Source organism: Canis lupus, chromosome 12, assembly GCF_048164855.1.
Source record: "Canis lupus baileyi chromosome 12, mCanLup2.hap1, whole genome shotgun sequence".
In the NCBI taxonomy this organism is placed as follows: domain Eukaryota; kingdom Metazoa; phylum Chordata; class Mammalia; order Carnivora; family Canidae; genus Canis; species Canis lupus.
In genome coordinates, this window is record NC_132849.1 from 30,808,043 (window position 1) to 30,827,637 (window position 19,595).

The 19,595-nt window shown below is 40.8% G+C and overlaps 1 protein-coding gene across 11 annotated transcripts in view; it reads right to left on the reverse strand.

Moving 5' to 3' along the window:
• Window positions 1-19,595, reverse strand: part of MTA3 (metastasis associated 1 family member 3) — a 219,958-nt gene that overhangs the window by 154,539 nt on the left and 45,824 nt on the right. For 6 of the 11 annotated variants that reach the window (XR_012004442.1, XM_072770363.1, XM_072770368.1 and 3 more), the window contains exons 2-3: window positions 17,005-17,072; window positions 10,548-10,641 (exon numbers count right to left, since the gene is read on the reverse strand). Coding sequence is in view for 10 of the 11 variants with exons in the window: in XM_072770363.1 (XP_072626464.1) it covers window positions 10,548-10,641; window positions 17,005-17,072 (162 nt within the window). In the remaining variant the exon portion in view is untranslated. Of the gene's footprint in view, window positions 1-10,547; window positions 10,642-17,004; window positions 17,073-18,078; window positions 18,273-18,728; window positions 18,821-19,169; window positions 19,235-19,595 lie in introns of those variants that run through there. The other 5 variants (XM_072770370.1, XM_072770367.1, XM_072770366.1 and 2 more) reach the window with 3 other exon arrangements.

Genomic DNA, 19,595 nt, shown 5'->3' on the forward strand with positions numbered 1-19,595 from the left:
TATTTATCCATTCATGAGAGACCGAGAAAGAAGGAAGCAGAGACAGAGGGAGAAACAGAATTCCCTCGGAGTGGGGAGCTCCATATGGAACTTGATTCCAAGACCCCGGTATCACAACATGAGCCAAAGGCAGGTGTTTAACTTAGCCACCCAGGTACCCTGATTTTAGTACTTTAAAGTAACAACTGTGATTACTGGTTACAAATCTTTTAAAAAGAGGTACCAAGGGGCACCTCAATAGCTCAGTCAGTTGAGTGTCCAACTCCTGATTTTGGCTCAGGTCATAATCTTGGAGCCCTGGGACTGAGCCCTAAATAGGGCTTGCCTCCAGTGGGGAATCTGCTCCAGATCCTCTCCCTCTGCCCCTCCCCAACTCACTGTCTCTCCAAAATAAATGAATAAATCTTTTTAAAAAATAAATGAGGGATCCCTGGGTGGCGCAGCGGTTTGGCGCCTGCCTTTGGCCCAGGGCGCGATCCTGGAGACCCGGGATCGAATCCCACGTCGGGCTCCCGGTGCATGGAGCCCGCTTCTCCCTCTGCCTGTGTCTCTGCCTCTCTCTCTCTCTCTGTGACTATCATGAATAAATAAATAAAATCTTTAAAAAAAAAAAATAAATAAATAAATAAATGAGGGATCCCTGGGTGGCGCAGTGGTTTAGCGCCTGCCTTTGGCCCAGGGCGCGATCCTGGAGACCTGGGATCGAATCCCACGTCGGGCTCCCGGTGCATGGAGCCTGCTTCTCCCTCTGCCTGTGTCTCTGCCTCTCCCTCTCTCTCTCCCTTTCTGTGACTATCATAAATAAAATAAATAAATAAATAAATAAGTAAGTAAATAAGTAAGTAAGTAAAAGGGGCATCTGGGTGGCTCAGTTGGTTAAGCCTCTGCTTTCAACTCAGGTCATAATCTCAGGGTCCTGGGATCAAGGCCTGAGTCGAGCTCCCTGCTCAAATGAGTGGGGGAGAGAGAGACAGAGTCAGAGAAAATGAGTGGGGTAGGGAGGGGTAGAGGGAGAAGCAGACTCCCCACTGAGCAGAGAGCCAGATGCTGGGTTCAATCCCAGGACCCCGATATCATGACTTGAGCTGAAGGCAGCTGTTTAACCAACTGAGCCACCTACGTGCCCCTAAATAAAAATCTTTAAAATATGAGATGCCTGGGTGGCTCAGCAGTTGAGCATCTGCCTTTGGCTCAGGGTGTGATCCCAGAGTTCCAGGATCGAGTCCCACCTCAGGCTCCTTGCGCGGAGCCTGCTTTTCTCCTGTCTCTGCCTCTGTGTCTCTCATGAATAAGTAAATAAAATCTTAAAAAAAAAAAAAATCCTTAAATAAAAGAGATACCAATTATTTTATAAAATCCCAGTTAAGTCCAAAAATCCTATAAAATACAATAAACATTCTATATCTTTTTAATAATTATAAATCATGTACTACCTAAATCTTAAAAAAAAATAAAATTCCCAATATGCCCTTTGACACCAAAACATTTTATAAGAACATAATGACTCAGGGATCCCTGGGTGGCGCAGCGGTTTGGCGCCTGCCTTTGGCCCAGGGCGCGATCCTGGAGACCCGGGATCAAATCCCGCGTCGGGCTCCCAGTGCATGGAGCCTGCTTCTCCCTCTGCCTGTGTCTCTGCCTCTCTCTCTCTCTCTCTGTGCGACTATCATAAATAAATAAAAATTAAAAAAAAAAAAAAAAAAAAGAACATAATGACTCAGACCAGGATACGATATAAGACCTGGATATAGGGCAGCCCCAGTGGCCCAGCGGTTTAGCGCCTCCTTCGGCTCAGGGTGTGATCCTGGGAACCCAGGATCGAGTCCCACGTCGGGCTCCCTACATGAGCCTGCTTCTCCCTCTGCCTGTCTCTCTGCCTGTCTCTGTGTGTCTCTCATGAATAAATAAATGGAATCTTTAAAAAAAAAAAAAAAAGGCCTGGATATAGAAGTCACTTCACTTTTTACCTATACCAAATCATAACCTAATTGATTAATAATATTGCCACATACTAAAATGTCTTACTACTTAAAATTTTAAGATCAAGTGTTCCTAGCTGGCTCAGTTGGAAGAGCATGTGACTTGGTCTCAGAGTTGTAAGTTCAAGTCCCACACTGGGTGTAGAGTTTACAAAAAAATTGTTAATTAATTAACTTAAAAGAAAAATGTCACACACAAAAAAGGAAGAAGAATGTCAGTACTACTTTCTGATTCTACTCAAAATAACACAAAAATGCCAGAATCATTAATAACTTAGTAAACAATAATATGAACAGGACTTAAGGTAGGCAGGATCAGTCTCTCCCCAATTCTCTACAGGAGTTAATTCTGGTTTTATAATTCTGAGTAGGAATAAATAAATCTTCCCATCTTCTTTCCTTTTTTCCTTCCACAAAGCTCCAAGTGTGTGCATGTTGTAGTGGAAACAGTGGCAAAAGAATGAACATTGTCAGAAAATAATTATTCTCACTCATCTCATTCTGCCTATGTCCCAACTTTAGCCCACAATAAGTGACACAATAACTTAAAAATTGGGAAGAAAATTCTAAGGAGGGATCCCTGGGTGGCGCAGAGGTTTAGCGCCTGCCTTTGGCCCAGGGCGCGATCCTGGAGACCCGGCATCAAATCCCACGTCGGGCTCCTGGTGCATGGAGCCTACTTCTCCCTCTGCCTGTGTCTCTGCCTCTCTCTCTCTCTCTGTGTGACTATCATAAATAAATTTTAAAAAAAAATTAAAAAAAAAAAATTCTAAGGAAAGAAGAGACCTGTAAGTATAGAAAACACTTTACTTTTTGCCTAACAGGTTAAATACAGAGGAAGGTGAAACAAAATTTAATTTTCTAAAGCTTTATATTTTTACTTAAAAATAAAATCTTGGGGATCCCTGGGTGGCGCAGCGGTTTGGCGCCTGCCTTTGGCCCAGGGCGCGATCCTGGAGACCCGGGATCGAATCCCACGTCAGGCTCCCGGTGCATGGAGCCTGCTTCTCCCTCTGCCTGTGTCTCTGCCTCTCTCTCTCTCTGTGTGACTATCATAAATAAATAAAAAATTTAAAAAAAAAATAAAAATAAAAATAAAATAAAATAAAATCTTAAAAAAGAAAAAGGGGTGGGGGTGGGGGGAACCTGGCTGGATCAGTTCAATAAAGCATGCGACTCTTGATCTTGGGCTTGTGAGTTTGAGCCCCACACTGGTTATAGAGATAGCTTGAAAAAAATTTTTTTTCTTTTTTTGAGAGAGAGAGAGAGAGAGAGAGATCACAATAGCGTGGGGGGGGAGGGGCAGAGGGAGAAAAGAAAGAATCTTAAGCAGGCTCCACGCTGAATGTGGAGCTTCATCTGGGGCTCAACTGCACAACCCTGAGATCAAACCTGAGCCGAAATCAAGAGTTGGGTGCTTATCTAACTGAGCCACCCAGGCTCCCCTTAAAAACCCAAACTATTTAAATAAATAAATGAATAAAAACCAAAGCTTTACATTTTAGGAATCACAATATAAAAGTATACAATGTCGGGCAGCCCTGGTGGCGCAGCGGTTTAGCGCCGCCTGCAGCCAAGGGCGTGATCCTGGAGATCCTGGATTGAGTCCCACGTCAGGCTCTCTGCGTGGAGCCTGCTTCTCCCTCTGCCTGTGTCTCTGCCTCTCTCTCTCTCTGCATCTCTATGAATAAATAAAATAAAATCTTTAAAAATAATAATAATAAAATAAAATAAAAGTATACAATGTCAAAAAATATCTAAAACATGTAAAGGGCCATACAGAGTAGTGACGAAATCATTTTTTAAAATTTCATCAGTCCTGAGAATCATGCCCATCTGAAACTGGCATCTTTTCTTTAAGCCAAAATTCCATTTCTAATAGATTAAGAGAATCAAGATTGCTTTTAAAAACAAAGTATGGGGCCCTCTGGGTGGCTCAGTTGGTTGTCTGCCTTTGGCTCAGGTCAAGATCCCAGGGTCCTGGGATGGTGCCCCTCGTCAGGCCCCTTGCACAGCAGGGAGCGTGCTTCTCCCTCTCCCTATGCCTACTGTTCCCCCAGCTTGTGCTCTGTCAAATAAATAAATAAATAAAATCTTTTAAATAAATAAATACATACTTACATACATACAAAGCATAGGGGCACCTGGTTGGCTCAGTTAAGCATCTGCCTTTGGCTCAGGTCATGATCCCATGATCCTGGGATCCATCGAGCCCCATGTCAGGCTCTTTGCATTACTAAGACATTTCAAAATGACTCAAGAGCCAAATCAAACAAGCCCTCTGGCTAAAAGTGGAACAACTTTTGAGTTTCGGTAAGGACAATAATTGAGGAATGCCTGGGTGTCTCAGTCCAGTAAGTGTCCACCTTCACCTCAGGTCATGATCCTGGGGTCCTGGAATCGAGCCCTGCATAAGGGGCTGGCTCCCTGCTCAGTGACGAGTCTGCTTCTCCTTCTCCCTCTGCCCCTCACCTTGCTTGTGCTCTCTCTCCTGCACTCTCCTTCTCTCAAATAAATAAATAAAGTCTTTAAAAAATGGATAAAGAAAGGATAACTGATAAAAATATGAAATATGTCCAAATCCTTGAGTTCATAATGAAACTGATCTTTGGAGTATGCCAGGAACCATCTCATTATCTTTGAAAGCCGGTAAGAACTAATAAAAGGAAAAATCACATCAAGACTTTAACCTTCCTGAACCTAAAGATTAACTTGATAGCTGACATAGGGAATATTCTGGTCATAAAAATAGTCTATCCAGTAAATGAGGGGATAATAGAACTAAAAGCATAATTTTCACAACTTTAATGAGCTAAAAATCAAGGCAATCATCAATCAACAATGATAACATTACAAAAAGACAGCTTAAAAATTCTGTTTTTAAGAGCACCTGGCTGGCTCAGTCAGTAGAGCATGTGACTCTTAATCTCAGGGTTCTAAGCTTGAGCCCCACATTGGATGTAGAGATCACTAAAAAATAAAATCTTTTTTTTTAAAATTCTGTTTTTATTCTTTACTATAAAAGGCATTAGTAGGCAACATTGCAAAATCTGATTGAATCTATAGATTAGTGTACCATCATGCTTGGTTAGATAAGAAACTCCTTGTTTTTTAAAAGATATACCCTGAAGTATCTTTAGGAATTAGGGGAAATGTCTTGAACCTAGTTTCAAATGGCTCAAGACACTAATAAGTACATAGATATAATAGAGCAAACAGAATAAACTGTGAACATTTTGGGAATCTGGATGAAGAGCATATGAGATTTCTTGGTACTCTTTTTAATAATTTTTCTGTAAATCTAAAATCAGTTCATATTAAAATGTTAAGAGAGACAGGCAACAATACATTATGGATCTCATAGGAGAAGTATACAATACTACCTTCTAAAGTAATCTTGTACTCTCTACCCCACCCCTCCCTCCCAAAAAACCATGTGGATTTTTTTTAATTTACTGTTTTTTTTTTTAACCATGTGGATTTAGATCCTCTAGAATCTGAAACTAACTATCCATCTACAGAAAAACCATGGTAAAGAACACAATAGATATGCAATAAACAACTCCAGACCAAAGGAAATTATAGAATGAACAACCAGTTATCTTCAACAAAATATTAAGGGATAAGAGAAAGAGAATATGAATGAATTATCTGCACAAAAATTTGTACATGAGGGATCCCTGGGTGGCGCAGCGGTTTGGCGCCTGCCTTTGGCCCAGGGCGCGATCCTGGAGACCCAGGATCGAATCCCACATCGGGCTCCCGGTGCATGGAGCCTGCTTCTCCCTCTGCCTGTGTCTCTGCCTCTCTCTCTCTCTCTGTAACTATCATGAATAAATAAAAAAAAAAAAAAAAAAAAATTTGTACATGAATGTTCGTAACAGCATTATTTGAAATAAATAGAAACAACCCAAATTGTCCATCAATTGAAGAATAAACAAAATGTATATCCACCCAATGGAATATCATTCAGCTATAAAATGTAATGAAGAAATTCAGGCAATAATATGAAAAAAACTTGAAAACATTATGATAAATCTTAAAAAGTCAGACACACAAATTATTATTATAAGGGGCACCTGACTGGCTCAGTTGGTAGAGCATGTGACTCCTAAACTCAGGGTTCTAAATTCAAGCCCCAGGTAGGGCATAGAGATTACTTAAAAAAAAAAAAAAAAAAAAAAAACTGGGATGCCTGGATGGCTTAGGGATGCCTGGGTGGCTCAGCAGTTGAACATCTGCCTTTGACTCAGGGTGTGATCCCGGGGTCCAGGATCAAATCTTGCATCAAGTTCCTTGCAGGGAGCCTGCTTCTCCCTCTGCCCATGTCTCTGCCTCTCTCTCTCTGTGTCTCTCATGAATAAATAAATAAAATATTTAAAAAGAAAACAAAAACAAAAACCCCCATCTGTACATATTATATGATACCGTAATAGGAAATGTCCAGAACAGGCCAATATGTAGAGACAGAAAGTGTATTAGTGGCTTCCAGAGGCTGAGAGGAAGGTGGAATGAGAAGTAATTGGTTTCCTTTTGAGGTGGTGATAACATTTTGAAACTAAATAGTGTTAATACTTACACAGCTTTGTAGGCGTACTAAAAACCACTCAATTGTGCACTTCAAAAGAATAGATTTTTTGCTATGTGGATTATACATCAGTTAAAAAAAAATATATGGACAAGGAAAAAAAGAGAGACTTAAGAGTACTACTAACCAATCATAATCTATTATTTTGGGGATCCCTGGGTGGCGCAGCGGTTTGGCGCCTGCCTTTGGCCCAGGGCGCGATCCTGGAGACCCGGGATCGAATCCCACGTGGGGCTCCCAGTGCATGGAGCCTGCTTCTCCCTCTGCCTATGTCTCTGCCTCTCTCTCTCTCTGTGACTATCATAAATAAATAAAAATTAAAAAAAAAATTAATCTATTATTTGGATCTTGATTTAAACAAACTATAAAAAAGAAAAAATGTATAAAAGAAAAAAACATGAAAACTAAGTAGATATTTGATGATACTGTTTACAGAATCCTAAACGATCAAAGAATGCTAAACTGAGTAGGCTATAGATTGAGAAGAAGGCATTCACGTAGATACTAAGTACCTCCCCAAAACAACTTACTAAATACAAAGGGACACCACCTTGACCAAGTCATCAACCTAATATAACCAATATTAGGACAAATCCAATTATGTGCTTCCTAATACAATGCACTGAGAGGGACACAATATAACTTCCGTGGCATCCATACAAAGAAAACATAACCTGGAAAAACAAACAAACAAAAAACCATAATCTGAATATAATCATGAGGAAACATCAGACAAATAAAAATTGAGCCATATTCTACAAAATAACTGGCCTGTTTTCTTCAAAAATGTTAAGGTCAGAAAACAAAAAGAAAGACTAAGGAACTGGTTCCATATCAAGGAGACAAGACAATAAAATACAATGAGTCTGGATTTTATTCAAAACTAAGAAAAAATATACATAGCTATAAAGAATGCCACTGGTGCATGAAATCTGATTAAGGACTATGAATAATGGTTTTGTGTGAATATTAGGTTTCTGACTTATTTACTATACTGTGATTATATAAAACAATTTTCTTGCTTTTAGAAAAACACAGATGTCTCCAACTTAACTCTCAAATGATTCAGTTTATACATATAAAAAGAATGATAAAGTCAATAGGGCAAAATGTTAATTTGCTGAATCTGGGTAAAGAGTATATGGGAGTTCCCTGTATATTCTTGGCACTTTCTGTAAGTTCAAATGAAGCCCTATCTTTTAGAAATATATACTGAAATATGTACAGATGAAATGGTCAGATGTCTCTAATGAGCTTCAAAATAAGGGGACAAGAAGACTAGAGAGGGATTAATTGGCATTTATTCATAACTGTTACAGCAAAGTAATGGAAATATCAGGTGAATTATACTAGTCTCTGTACTTTAGAATATTTGAAATTTTCTGTAATAAAAAGTTTTAAAGGAGTCCATAATGGAAAGGTTTTTAAATGGAGAAACTAAGGCTCAGGAAAATTAAGTGGCAACCACATCCAGGAGTCCAGTTTTAAAATAAAGAAAAAAACATGACAAATGTTTTTTTGAGAGTCAAATGTATGACTCTCTCTCTATTAATCCTCCCTCGAAACCTCTTTATATAGCAAGAACTATCCAAGCAATTTTATTTTTCCTACCTGAAATTTTGGTCAATACCAAACAAATACAGTAAGATACTTCTGACCCCACCATATCTAAAAATATAGTTACCTTTGAGAATAAACTCAATAAATAATGGCAGAAACTGGCAAATGTTGACAGAAGTTATCTACCCAAGAGGTGATATACAAATTGCTGAAGAGATAGAAAAAAAAACTGACATTTATTAAGCACCTATCTATGAACTTAGGTCATTTAATTCTCCCATCAATGGTGGCATAATTTTTTCCCTTAATTTTTTCTAATTGTGGTAAAACATATATAATACAAAGTAAAGTGATTTTTTTCAATCCCATTTTACACATAAGGAAAATGGAAATGAGCAAGAAATTAAGAAATTTTCCCAAGACCAGCAGCAGCTAGAAAAGTGGAATCTGAACCCAGGTCTTTCTCTAAACTATATGATTGCCATTATATAAATTGACTAACTTTTAAATCTCTTAAATTTGGTTTCTAAGAGTCAATACTAAGAGCCTAATCAATTCTGATTTTCTACATCCACAAGCCTAAAATAGCACCAAAATATAGCCCTCCGTGAATAGTCAGCAGATCCCCTAACAACCTTTATACCATACTACTTTTGCAGCAACTTTGGAAGCTGTATTAGAAGCTAAATTAAATCCAAAAGTATATGAATTGAGATATTTTATCTTTCTTTTCTTTTCTTTATTAAAGATTTTATTTATTTGACAGAGAGATTGCAAGACAGCACAAGCAGGGGGAGTGGCAGAGGAAGGAGGAGAAGTAGAATCCCTGCTGGACAGGGAGCCTGACATGGGGCTCGATCCCAGGACCCTGGGATCATGACCTGAGCCATAGGCAGACACTTAAACCAACTGAGCCACCCAGGCACCCCTTTATCTTTCTTAAGCTTATTTTGTAAATGGTAAATGAAATCCAAATAATTTTGCAGAGCCACTCTAATAACACACTGAATTCATAGATTTTTAGCTACAGTTAAAATAACTGATTAGAGTGATATTTTAAAAAGCAGTATTTTGGTCTCATACAGGAGGGACAATATAAATGTCCTAAATCTATCAATACATAATTTATAAATATTATAGAACTTGTATCGTCCTTTATTTATATATATGTATACATACACACACACACACACACACACACTCACACACAAAATTTTAAAACACTATTAAAAAAAATTTAAAAATAAAAAAAAAATAAAACACTATTAACTACAAGGGTGCCTCAGTGGCTCAGTGGATTAACCATCCAACTCCTGCTTTCAGCTCACATCATGGTTTCAGGGTCCTGGTATCAAGCTCCAACCTCAGCATGGAATTGGCTTGGGATTCTCTCTCCCTCTCCCTCTGCCCCTGCCCTGCATCCCACGCTCTCTCTCTCCCTCTCTAAAATAAATAAATAAAATCTTAAAAAAAAAAAAAAAAACACCATGAACTATAGCAGAAAATACAGTAGGAGTTTGACTTATGTGACAACCAATCTGCCTGATTAAACCAGTGACACAGTGGTGAAATGATTATCAGGCAGATACAGAACAAATCTGTGTACACGATAGCCTCCCTTACCAAAACACTTAAAAAGCTTGAGGACCCCCAAGACCAGAGCATTACAGATCAGTGTCAAACTGTAAAACACACATACATATGGTTCTAGTCTCATATATTTTGTAGGCTGAAAATGGCTTTCAAAATAAAGAACTTATATTTCATATATTTCTTCTTTCTTAAAATTTAAATCACTTTTTTTTTTATGATTCTGTTTGTTATTTTAAAAATCAAAGAGGTAGAGCACCTGAATGTCCAAGTTGTTGATTGGGGGGAAAACATACAATAAAGATTAAATCCAAAATAAGGGCTCAGAGTTGCTATCTACAGGAGTTCACCATATCTCAATCACTTTGTACTTCTTTTTCTGGCAAACCTTTTTCCATACGTGTCTAAAACTATATACATATAATAAATAATCAAAAGTTTTAAAATTGTAAATATTACCCAGCTGCTTTAGAGGGGAAAAAAAAATATCCTCCAAAATATCAACAAAGTATAAATGTCCTCATATTCAAATCCTTTCAAAACCACCACTGAAAACTACAGATGATAAAACACTGCCCTGATCATCTGCAGAAGCCTACTTGCAAAGAGTTCTATTTCAATGTATTGACTAATATACACGTGATGCAACTAAGAAAATATATACTAAAACCAAGTACCACCCAAAAAAATTACTCCCATCTAAACTAAGAGGAAGACAAATGTGAAAGCAAAAAGCTACAGGCAACAAAAAGTATTTTTCCTCCTATCATGGAAAACAAAAACCTTAAAACGTTTTTTAATTTTCAAAAAAAAAAAAAAAGACAACTTACTAGCATGCTTGTCTGCAAGCATTATAAGCGTGTTGGAAATATCTCTTCGTCTATAAAAGCACACTACTTTTGCTTCCACGTTGCCAGTTGCAGTCTAAGAAATAAGAAAAATAAAAGTTATTTGTACTGAATAGTAGATTCAAATAGTTTATAAAACAAAACTAAATACAATATAACTGTAAAAACACTCTCATTTATACTGTGCCAACCGCAACTGCAGGATAATCAGAGAGCTAAAAAATTCAAATGAGGATGAGCAGCATTTGCAATGGTTCCAAGTGAAACTGAAATGTCAAACATACAATAACTTACTAGCATCAATTAAACTAAAGTGATCAGATCACTTTAATGAGCCAGAGAGTGAAATCTGATTAGCCAGCCTTGAGAAATTAATCCCCCAAATTTTAAAAGCCACAATGTAACTTATTTAAAACAGTTAAACATATCTCCTCCAAACCCACTCCCAGAAGCATAGGCTGAGTAAAATCATGCTTGCTTGCTCTCTCTCCTCAACACTTCCAAAATGTTTGACTGATGGTGAACCTCTGTGAATTTGGGCAGCCATCACCCATTAGAATGGAGCAGACGACTTGGAAAAGCATTCTCCAGCCCAGGTAAATCTATAAATCTGTAATAGTCAATATTCTCAGTAGTAGTTATTTTACATTCACATGTGAAAGTATTAAAACCTCTGAGTTATGAACACTAAAGCTCTTATTTATTTTGACTCCGGTCTAGAATACAACCAATATTAAGTTAGGTTGTAATTTACTGCAGCTGGGGCTCAGGATCCTACTCTCCTTTCCTCATGAATTCTGAGAATTTTCAAGGTCAATCATTCATTACAAAGTTCCTTCTAAAAACACATAAATAGATTACAGTAAAATCCTACTGTGATTTCCAATTTCAAAAAAATTTGAGAACAAATTTTCAGAATTTCTCTGGGCTTACATATTCGGACATAAAGAAATAATATACGTTGCAGTAAATGTGTCGATTTTATGAAGTTCAGCAGCAGTATTTTAGAGTGAGAAATAGTCATGGGGAAATATTGCCCCTTTGAATTGAAATCATATTAAATCCTAACCAAAGTGCTTCTGTATTTCACAATGCTGTGATCAAATACATCCTCCAGAAATAATGATCCAGCAATCTAATAAATGAACAGGCCAATATTTCTTGTAAATAAAATCTATCAATGCCTACAATTACAAGCTCTTTATCAGTTTTGTCTTAAGACAAAAGCATGTTCGAAACCCAAAGCAAGCATTTAAAGGCATATTTTTTCTGCCTCTCTAGTGAATTCCTCCATTAGGAATACTCTACAAAACTAATTAAATTCTTATTTAAACCTGCTTGAGGTGGAGCAACATAGTTCAAAATAGTCTCTTCTGAACGATGCATACACTTGGCTATTGGGTAGTTAATAACTACAGTACTCCTCTTCCTCTATACAAATACACCCTTTCAAGCATGCCTCTAAAGTTAAGCTACTCAAACTGTGGTCCAAGGCCCGGTGTACAACTGTTGCTGTGTAATCAAATGAGAACAGAGACTGAGTGTATGTTAGAGCATTTAGTAGTTAATTTTAATCTATTGAACCTAATAATGAAAAACGAAAGCCTGTGTTTTTATATGTCTATTTTAAATTTCATTTTTCTACTTTTTAAAAAATTTTATTTATTTTTTTTTCTTTTTAAAAAATTTTATAAAAGTATCTGAGATAGTGAACATTCTTAAAAATCTTTCACCACAAAAAAAAATCTTTCACTACATATAGTTTCACCTCTAAAGGTTAGGAGCTCCTGACTGGCTCAGTCAGTAGAGCATGCAACTCTTGATCTCAGGGCTGTAAATTCAAGCCCCACACTGGATGTAGAGATTACTTAAATATAAAATCTTAAAAGGGGGGCCTGGGTGGCGCAGTTAAGTGGCTGGTTTCAGGGTTGTGAGATCATGTGTCAAGCTCCAAGTCTGCTGGCAATTGTCTCTCCCTCTGCCCCACCCAAAGACACACGTGCATGCTCTCTCTATCAAATAAATAAATCTTTAAAATAAAAAAGCAGCCACAATGGACATTAATTTCTTTGCTGTGTTCTTTTCTCTACTTAGGTTGCAGCCTCTTAAATCCCTATTCTGTGAAGCACAGTTACTAAAACATCCTCCAGCGATAAGGGGCTTTTCTTTAAGCTCTAAATTCATTTTAGTCAACTTCATATTCATGTCTGTTTCTATCTCAGACTTAGAAGTACACTATTAAAACAAAAACAAAACAAAAAACCCAACACACACACACACACACTTCCATTTCAGAAAGTCTGTGGTTTGTCTAAAATAAAGAACAAATGAAAAGGGATTTTCCAGGATGCCAGGGTGGCTCAGCGGCTGAGCGTCTGCCTTTGGTTCATGGTGTGATCCCAGGGTCCTGGGATCGAGTCCCACATCAGACTCCCCGTGGGGAGCCTGCTTCTCCCTCTGCCTGCGTCTCTGCCTCTGTGTGTCTCTCATGAATAAATAAAATTTATTTATTTTATTTAAAGGAAAAGGGACTTTCCTTTCCCAATTTCTGTCTTTATTCCCAAGAGAATCCAAATGGCAGGAGGGGTCTTGGCTTTTATGAGGGAATCTCCTGAAATTATGTGCAAATTCTTCTATGTGCAAATTCTTCTATGTGCAAATGTAGATGGAGGCAGAGGGTGTCATCAGACACTCAAAGAAATTAGTGACTCCCCTCTCCTCATTCAAAAGCCGCAAGACTCGAAACAGTAAAATGAATCTCAGAGCAAGTCAGATAGCTAATAAAATATACAGAATATGAAGGTACACAACAAATTATACAACATATGCAACAAAACCAAAAGAAATAGCAAGTAATATGCCAATTTTTCTGCAAACTGAACTTACAAAACCTCATGAGACTATACCATTATAATGTGCACATAGCTCTCTCACCATGCATGCAAACATAATCTTTTTTTTTTTTTTTTTTTTTTTTTTTTAAACATAATCTTTAGAAGTAAAAGGAGGGGTGCCTGGGTGGCTCAGTGGTTGAGCAGCTGCCTTTGGCTCCAGTAGTGATCCTGGAGTCCCCGCAGGGAGCCTGCTTCTCCCTCTGCCTATGTTTCTGCCTCTGTCTGTCTCTCATGAATAAATAAATGAAATCTTAAAAAAAAAAAAAAAAAAAAAAAGGTAGGAGCAACACCCAACCTAGACAATGACTAAATAAAATTTACCAAAAGTTGTTTTCATAATTTTAAATCTTATATTCGTCCTCCAGAAAATAATCTTCACAATATCTGTGTACAAATTAGGAGAGAGGAAAAAAGGGAACATAAGATAATCAACATTGAACTGTGTTCATGGACTGATAATTATTTTTGCACCTAAAAGTTCCTGAAACTTTAAGGAAAAAAAATTGAGACAAAAATCTATTATCAGAAACATCTGGCTGCCTCAGTTGGTGGAATGTGCAACTCTTGATCTCGGGCTTAGGAGTCTGAGCCCCATGTTTGATGTAGAGACTACTTAAAAATAAAATCTTTAAAAATAATCTGGAGCACCTCAGTGGTGCAGTCAGTTAAACATCTGCCTAAGGCTCAGGTCATGATCCTAGGATCCTGGGATGGAGCTCCGCATGGGGGTGGGGGGGCGGTCCCTGCTTGGCGGGGAGCCTGCTTCTCCCTTTCCTTCTGCCTGCTGCTCCCCCTGCTTGTGCTGTCAAATAAATAAAATCTTTTTTTAAAAATTATTACTGTAATTTAAAAAAAATTACTGTAGTCCAGCTTTCAAATTGAACAAGTAATATTTCAAATAGGATTTTTTTTAAAAAATCAGAAACCATTCTATAAAAGTGAATTGTCTATAACAATGGTGATTGACAGCTTATCCTAAGAATTTTGTTACAAAAACACATTCTATTCAGAAGATAATTAATAGGGGCCCTAGGCTCCTGGCTGATTCAGATGGTCGAGCATAATTGACTTTAGATTTCAGAGTCTTTTGATCTCAGGGTCCTTAGTTCGAGCCCGACACTGGGTGTAGAGATTATTAAAATATATAAATAAACTTCAAGAAGATAGTTAATGAGATAGGTTAATGTTCCTTTTTTTCTTTCATTTTTTTATTTAAGTAATGTCTACACCTAACATGTGGCTTAAACGCTGGACCCCAAAATCAAGTCATATGCTCTACCGACTAAGCCAGACAGGTACCCCGAGGTTAATGTCCTTTCTTATCCTGGTTTATCAATTAGAGTATAAAGGTGTTCTTAAATTCATTATTTGGATTTTCCATCATGTTAACTTTCCCCATTTTGCCAGCTTGACCTCTGATCCCTCAGGGCCTTTATGTGGAACGCTAGTGTGGCATCTCTCCCATGGCTACCTCTTTCTCATCCTTTAGGCTTAAACTTCAATGTCTTTTTTTTTTTTTAATATTTTATTTATTTATTAATGAGAGACACAGAGAGAGAGAGAGAGAGGCAGAGACACAAGCAGAGGGAGAAGCTGGCTCCATGCTGGGAGCCTAATGTGGGACTCAATCCCAGGACCCCAGGAACACTCCCTGCGACGAAGGCAAGCACTCAACTACTGAGCCACCCAGGCGTCCCCAACTTCAATGTCCTTAAAATCCTTTCCTTTTCTATCCAAAAGAAGTGACTTCTGTTATTCCCTATGTTAAGGCTCTTGTTTAACGTCAGACGTGTGAGAAATTCATTAATTCAATAAATATTTACTGAATGCCTTAACTATGTGCCAGTCTCTTACTCTAAGGCACTTGGGATGCATTAGTGAACAGAAAAGATCACTACACACAGAGCTTACATTCTAGTCCGGGAAAACAGACAATGAAAACAAACACAATAATTAACTATATTTGAAAGTGATAAATAATATGGAAAAGAGCAAGGTAGAGCAAGGTACAGGGAATTAGAAACAACTTGGTGGGGTGGTCCTGAGGTACGTGTATGTGAAAACAGCAAAGAGTCTACTGTCTTTGGAGCTAAATGAACAAGGCAGAGAGCAGTAAGAGTGGAGGTCAGAGGGATAGGGAGCAGCCAGAGAATATGTTTCATAGGCCAACACTTCTCTTTGTATCCTAATTAATTTTCTAAATAAACTCATAAACAGTTTCAAGTTGCCTACACTCTTACACATCACTAAAATAAAAGAGAAGATCAGAATGAGGGCAGCCCAGGTGGCTCAGCAGTTTAGCGCCGCCTTCAACACAGGGCCTGATCCTGGAGACCGGGGATCAAGTCCTGCGTCAGGCTCCCTGCATGGGCCTGCTTCTCCTCTGCCTGTGTCTCTGCTTCTGTGTGTGTGTGTGTGTGTGTGTGTGTGTGTGTGTGTGTGTGTCATGGAGAAATAAAATCTTTAAAAAAAAAAAAAGATCAAAATGACACCCCAACTGTTCCCACCAACAGACTGATCTAATCCTGAGGTCATTTTCTTCATTTGATGGTGGTGGTCTCAACTACAACAGAATTTTTATAGATGTAAGGTCCATGGGGATGTCTCCAGAAGCAAACCAAGATCTCAGGGTTCATAAACCAGAAATGCCCTAAACCAAATCTTACATCCTGGGACTCAGAACTTCCCCAGTCTCTAGAAGGTACTTTGGAGGAAAGGTATTAGCAAGACAGCTTCCGACATTTTAACACTATGAACTCTCATAAGTAAAACAAATAATCTTCAAAGTTGGTTTGGAGGAAACCAGAGCACCATTAGTAATCCATGGTTCATATAGTTTATGGCTTTTCATATGCTACCATTATAATAAGCTCACCTATTGCAAACAGTCACAAAGCTTCTGCTGTCAGGCCTAAAGTAGGAAGCTACTTTACATTATAACAAAACTGTATTCTTATTAGTTGACCTAGTCCAAAATTTTACAAATTCGCTTCAATACTACATTTCCTAGCTTCCTCTTTCTAAAGCTGAAAGAGGAAAAAATAATTCCCTGAAAGAAATACAATTATGACTCTAAATATAAAAAGGGACAGTTACAAGAGTGACCTGCTCCGAGAAGATCTGAGCAACGTGAAGAAATCTGCAGATTTTTTTTTTTAAGATTTTATTTATTTATTCATGAGAGACACACAGACAGGCAGAGATGTAGGCAGAGGGAGAAGCAGGCTCCATGCAGGAAGCACGATGTGGGACTTGATCCTGGGACTCTGGGATCACGCCCCGAGCCAAAGGCAGATGCTCAACCACTGAGCCCAGGCATCCCAGAAATCTGCAGATGTTAAATATTCAGTAACATTTAATATCATAGGTAATTATAAAAGCAAAAGAATATTCAGAATCCTGCATAACTCTCTAATCTTCAATCTCTAGTTTCAAAGAGTCCAGGACTGAAAGTAAAATCACCTCTTATGCCCTTTACCTAATTACTCGTCAATGGAAAACAATTTTTTTTTAATATTAGAATCAAGAACACTTAGCGTTTATACCTTGTTGAGTTCTTCTATCCTTCTGATTAGGTACGGGTTACTGGAGGAATTCTCAAAGTAGACATAATCTGTAATTAAAGGAAGTAAAGACCTTAATCTTTTCAACAGAAAGTTCACATTTGTCAATCTATGACTTTCTATATTAGGCAATGCACATTCAAAATGAAGCACATAATTCATTCCCGGTTAAAAGCAAATTTAGCAATACAACCTTAATATATTTTCTCATGCCTACTATTCACAGACCCTTATTTTCCTGAAATTTTCATTTAACAATTAATGTTTTATCAAGCTCTCTGAGCCTTTCATGCCACACATCACTTCTTTAATAATAAACAAAAAGACTCCTCATCACCGAGTAGTCAGGGCTGACTAAACATGTGTCTTTCATGCTATAACTGCTTCCACATCTTTCCCCTCCAATCCAATTTACCCTGGAGTATGCTTCTCACATAAAACTATTGACCTAAGACAAATTCAGAGCATCTTGAAAAGCTTAGCAGCCCAAAGTACATTTCAATCACCAACTTAAAAAAAAAAAAAAAAAATCAGGTGAGCAGAATAGGTAAGAGGAAGCACACTGACAAACTTCCACAGCTCTATCTGGGATGATGGGGGGGGGGGGGGCATGAAAGGGGATTCCCTTTCTGAGAGACAGAGCTCTCTGGAGATGGTTATCAGGATTTTGTTATGCTCTTTACCATATTTAATACAGATCCATTTGGGGTCTTGTTATAAAAAAAAAAAATCACCGCAGGCTTTCAATAAAAAAGATAAAAATTTTCAAGTGTGGCTTTTCCTCTCCTGTAATAGGCTCACTGGAAACTTCCCACTGTGTGTTTATTTGAAAGGCTGGGCTGCATTGTTATTGTCTATCTTAGTGGCTCTTTCCGTCGTCTCTCTTCTGCAAAGTGGCCTCATTTGGCCAGGCCATTCCCACTACCATCCATCAGGAGCTCAGCTAATGAGCAGAGAAGACCAAGTCTCACACACAAACACGCCACTTATCTGAATTATTATTCTACCAAGAAAGAGGGAGGAGGGCGTCGTGAGTAGGGAGAAAGTTTGTTTGACCTTATTTCTCTTTTCTGCAGAGGGCTGAGAAGGCAGTCACCAGAGCAAACGTCCGGGCAGAGCTCAACTCCCCACCTCTGGCCGCGGTGCCCTGGCCCCACTACGCCCCATCTTGGGGGGGCTGGGCAAGAAACGGGAGGGGGGAGTGAGGAAGGAGAGGTGAAGGGCCCTATCCCCGCCAACAGGCCTGTCCAGCTGTGCCTGGCTGAGCCCCCATCGCCCCCACCCCCCGCTCCCAACTGAAGGGGTGAAGGAGTAGAGCGGGGGGGCGTCCCCCCATCCTCTCCAACCCCCCCACTGCCTGGAAGCCACGCAGGGAAAGAGCACCCCACTGGGGGCTCGACGGCCGACACCCAATGGGGGCGTCGCGGAGGGGGGCAGCTGAGAATTCACACCCCCAAGTACAGGCCCGGCCGGCCCTAGAAAACTGAGCGGGGGTGCGAGCGAGGGGGAAGGTGGGCGCCGGCCCCCGGCGGGCCACGGCCGGGGGAGGGGCGGGTGGCGCGGGTGGGGAGCCCCGGCCCCTCCTGCGGGCCCCGGCGCCCCTGCCCCCCGCGCCCGCGGCCCCCGGCGGTTAGGGTGAACTCGCCCCGACCCCCCACTCCCGGAGCCCGCTCCCAGACGGGCCGGGTCGGGCCGAGCCTTCCTACCTCCGACCCGGTACATGTTGGCCGCCATGTCCGCCCGCCCGCCCGCGGAGCCCGAGCCGAGCCCCGCCCGCCGCGCCGCCGCCGCCGCCGCCGCCGCCGCCGCCGCCGCCGCCGCCGCCGCCGCCTCAGCCTCGGCCGCCTCAGCCTCGGCCGCCGCCGCCGCCGCCGCCGCCGCCTCGCCGCGGGGGGGAGGGGAGGGAGGCACCGAGGGGAGGGGAGGGGGAAGCGAAGGGGAGGGGACGCCGCGGGGTGGGGGCAGGTTCCCGCCCCCAGCGACGGGCCAGCCGGGCCGAGCGGGCCGGGCCGGGCCGGGCCGGGGGAGGTCGCTGCGGGGCCCGCGGGGACCTGGGGAGGCGGCGGCTTGGGGGCCCTCGCCGGAGGTGGGCGACCCCAGGGCAAGGGTCGTGGCCGAAGCGGAGGCCTGCAGTGGCAAATGCGGACCTGGAGCGGTGGGAGAATTGGGGTGGGGGCAGGGGCTCAGGCTCTCCCGAGCCCACACAGCCCCAGCCACCGTACCCTGTCACCTGGCCACCCGCAGACAGGTCTTCCTCCTTGCTGCGTCCCTGGGGAGCCCTTGTATGCAAGACCTTGAGCACGTGGGCGCCTGCCTCAGGGCAAACACTTGGAAACAAATAAGTGCGCCCAGCAGAGCGCCTGCCTCATGGTGGTGATGGAACCTGCATACCCTGGGGCCAGGAGGACCCTGGTGCTACCAGCTTCCCCAGGGAGCGTGCTAGCTGGAGAGAAGTCCAAAAACACTGACCCCCTCCCAAGTCACCCCAACTGCATTGACAGGTCTATCAAGTTCACCCCACACCTGGGCTGAACAGAACCCACTCCCAGCGGAGGCCTGGCCTCTAGACAGAC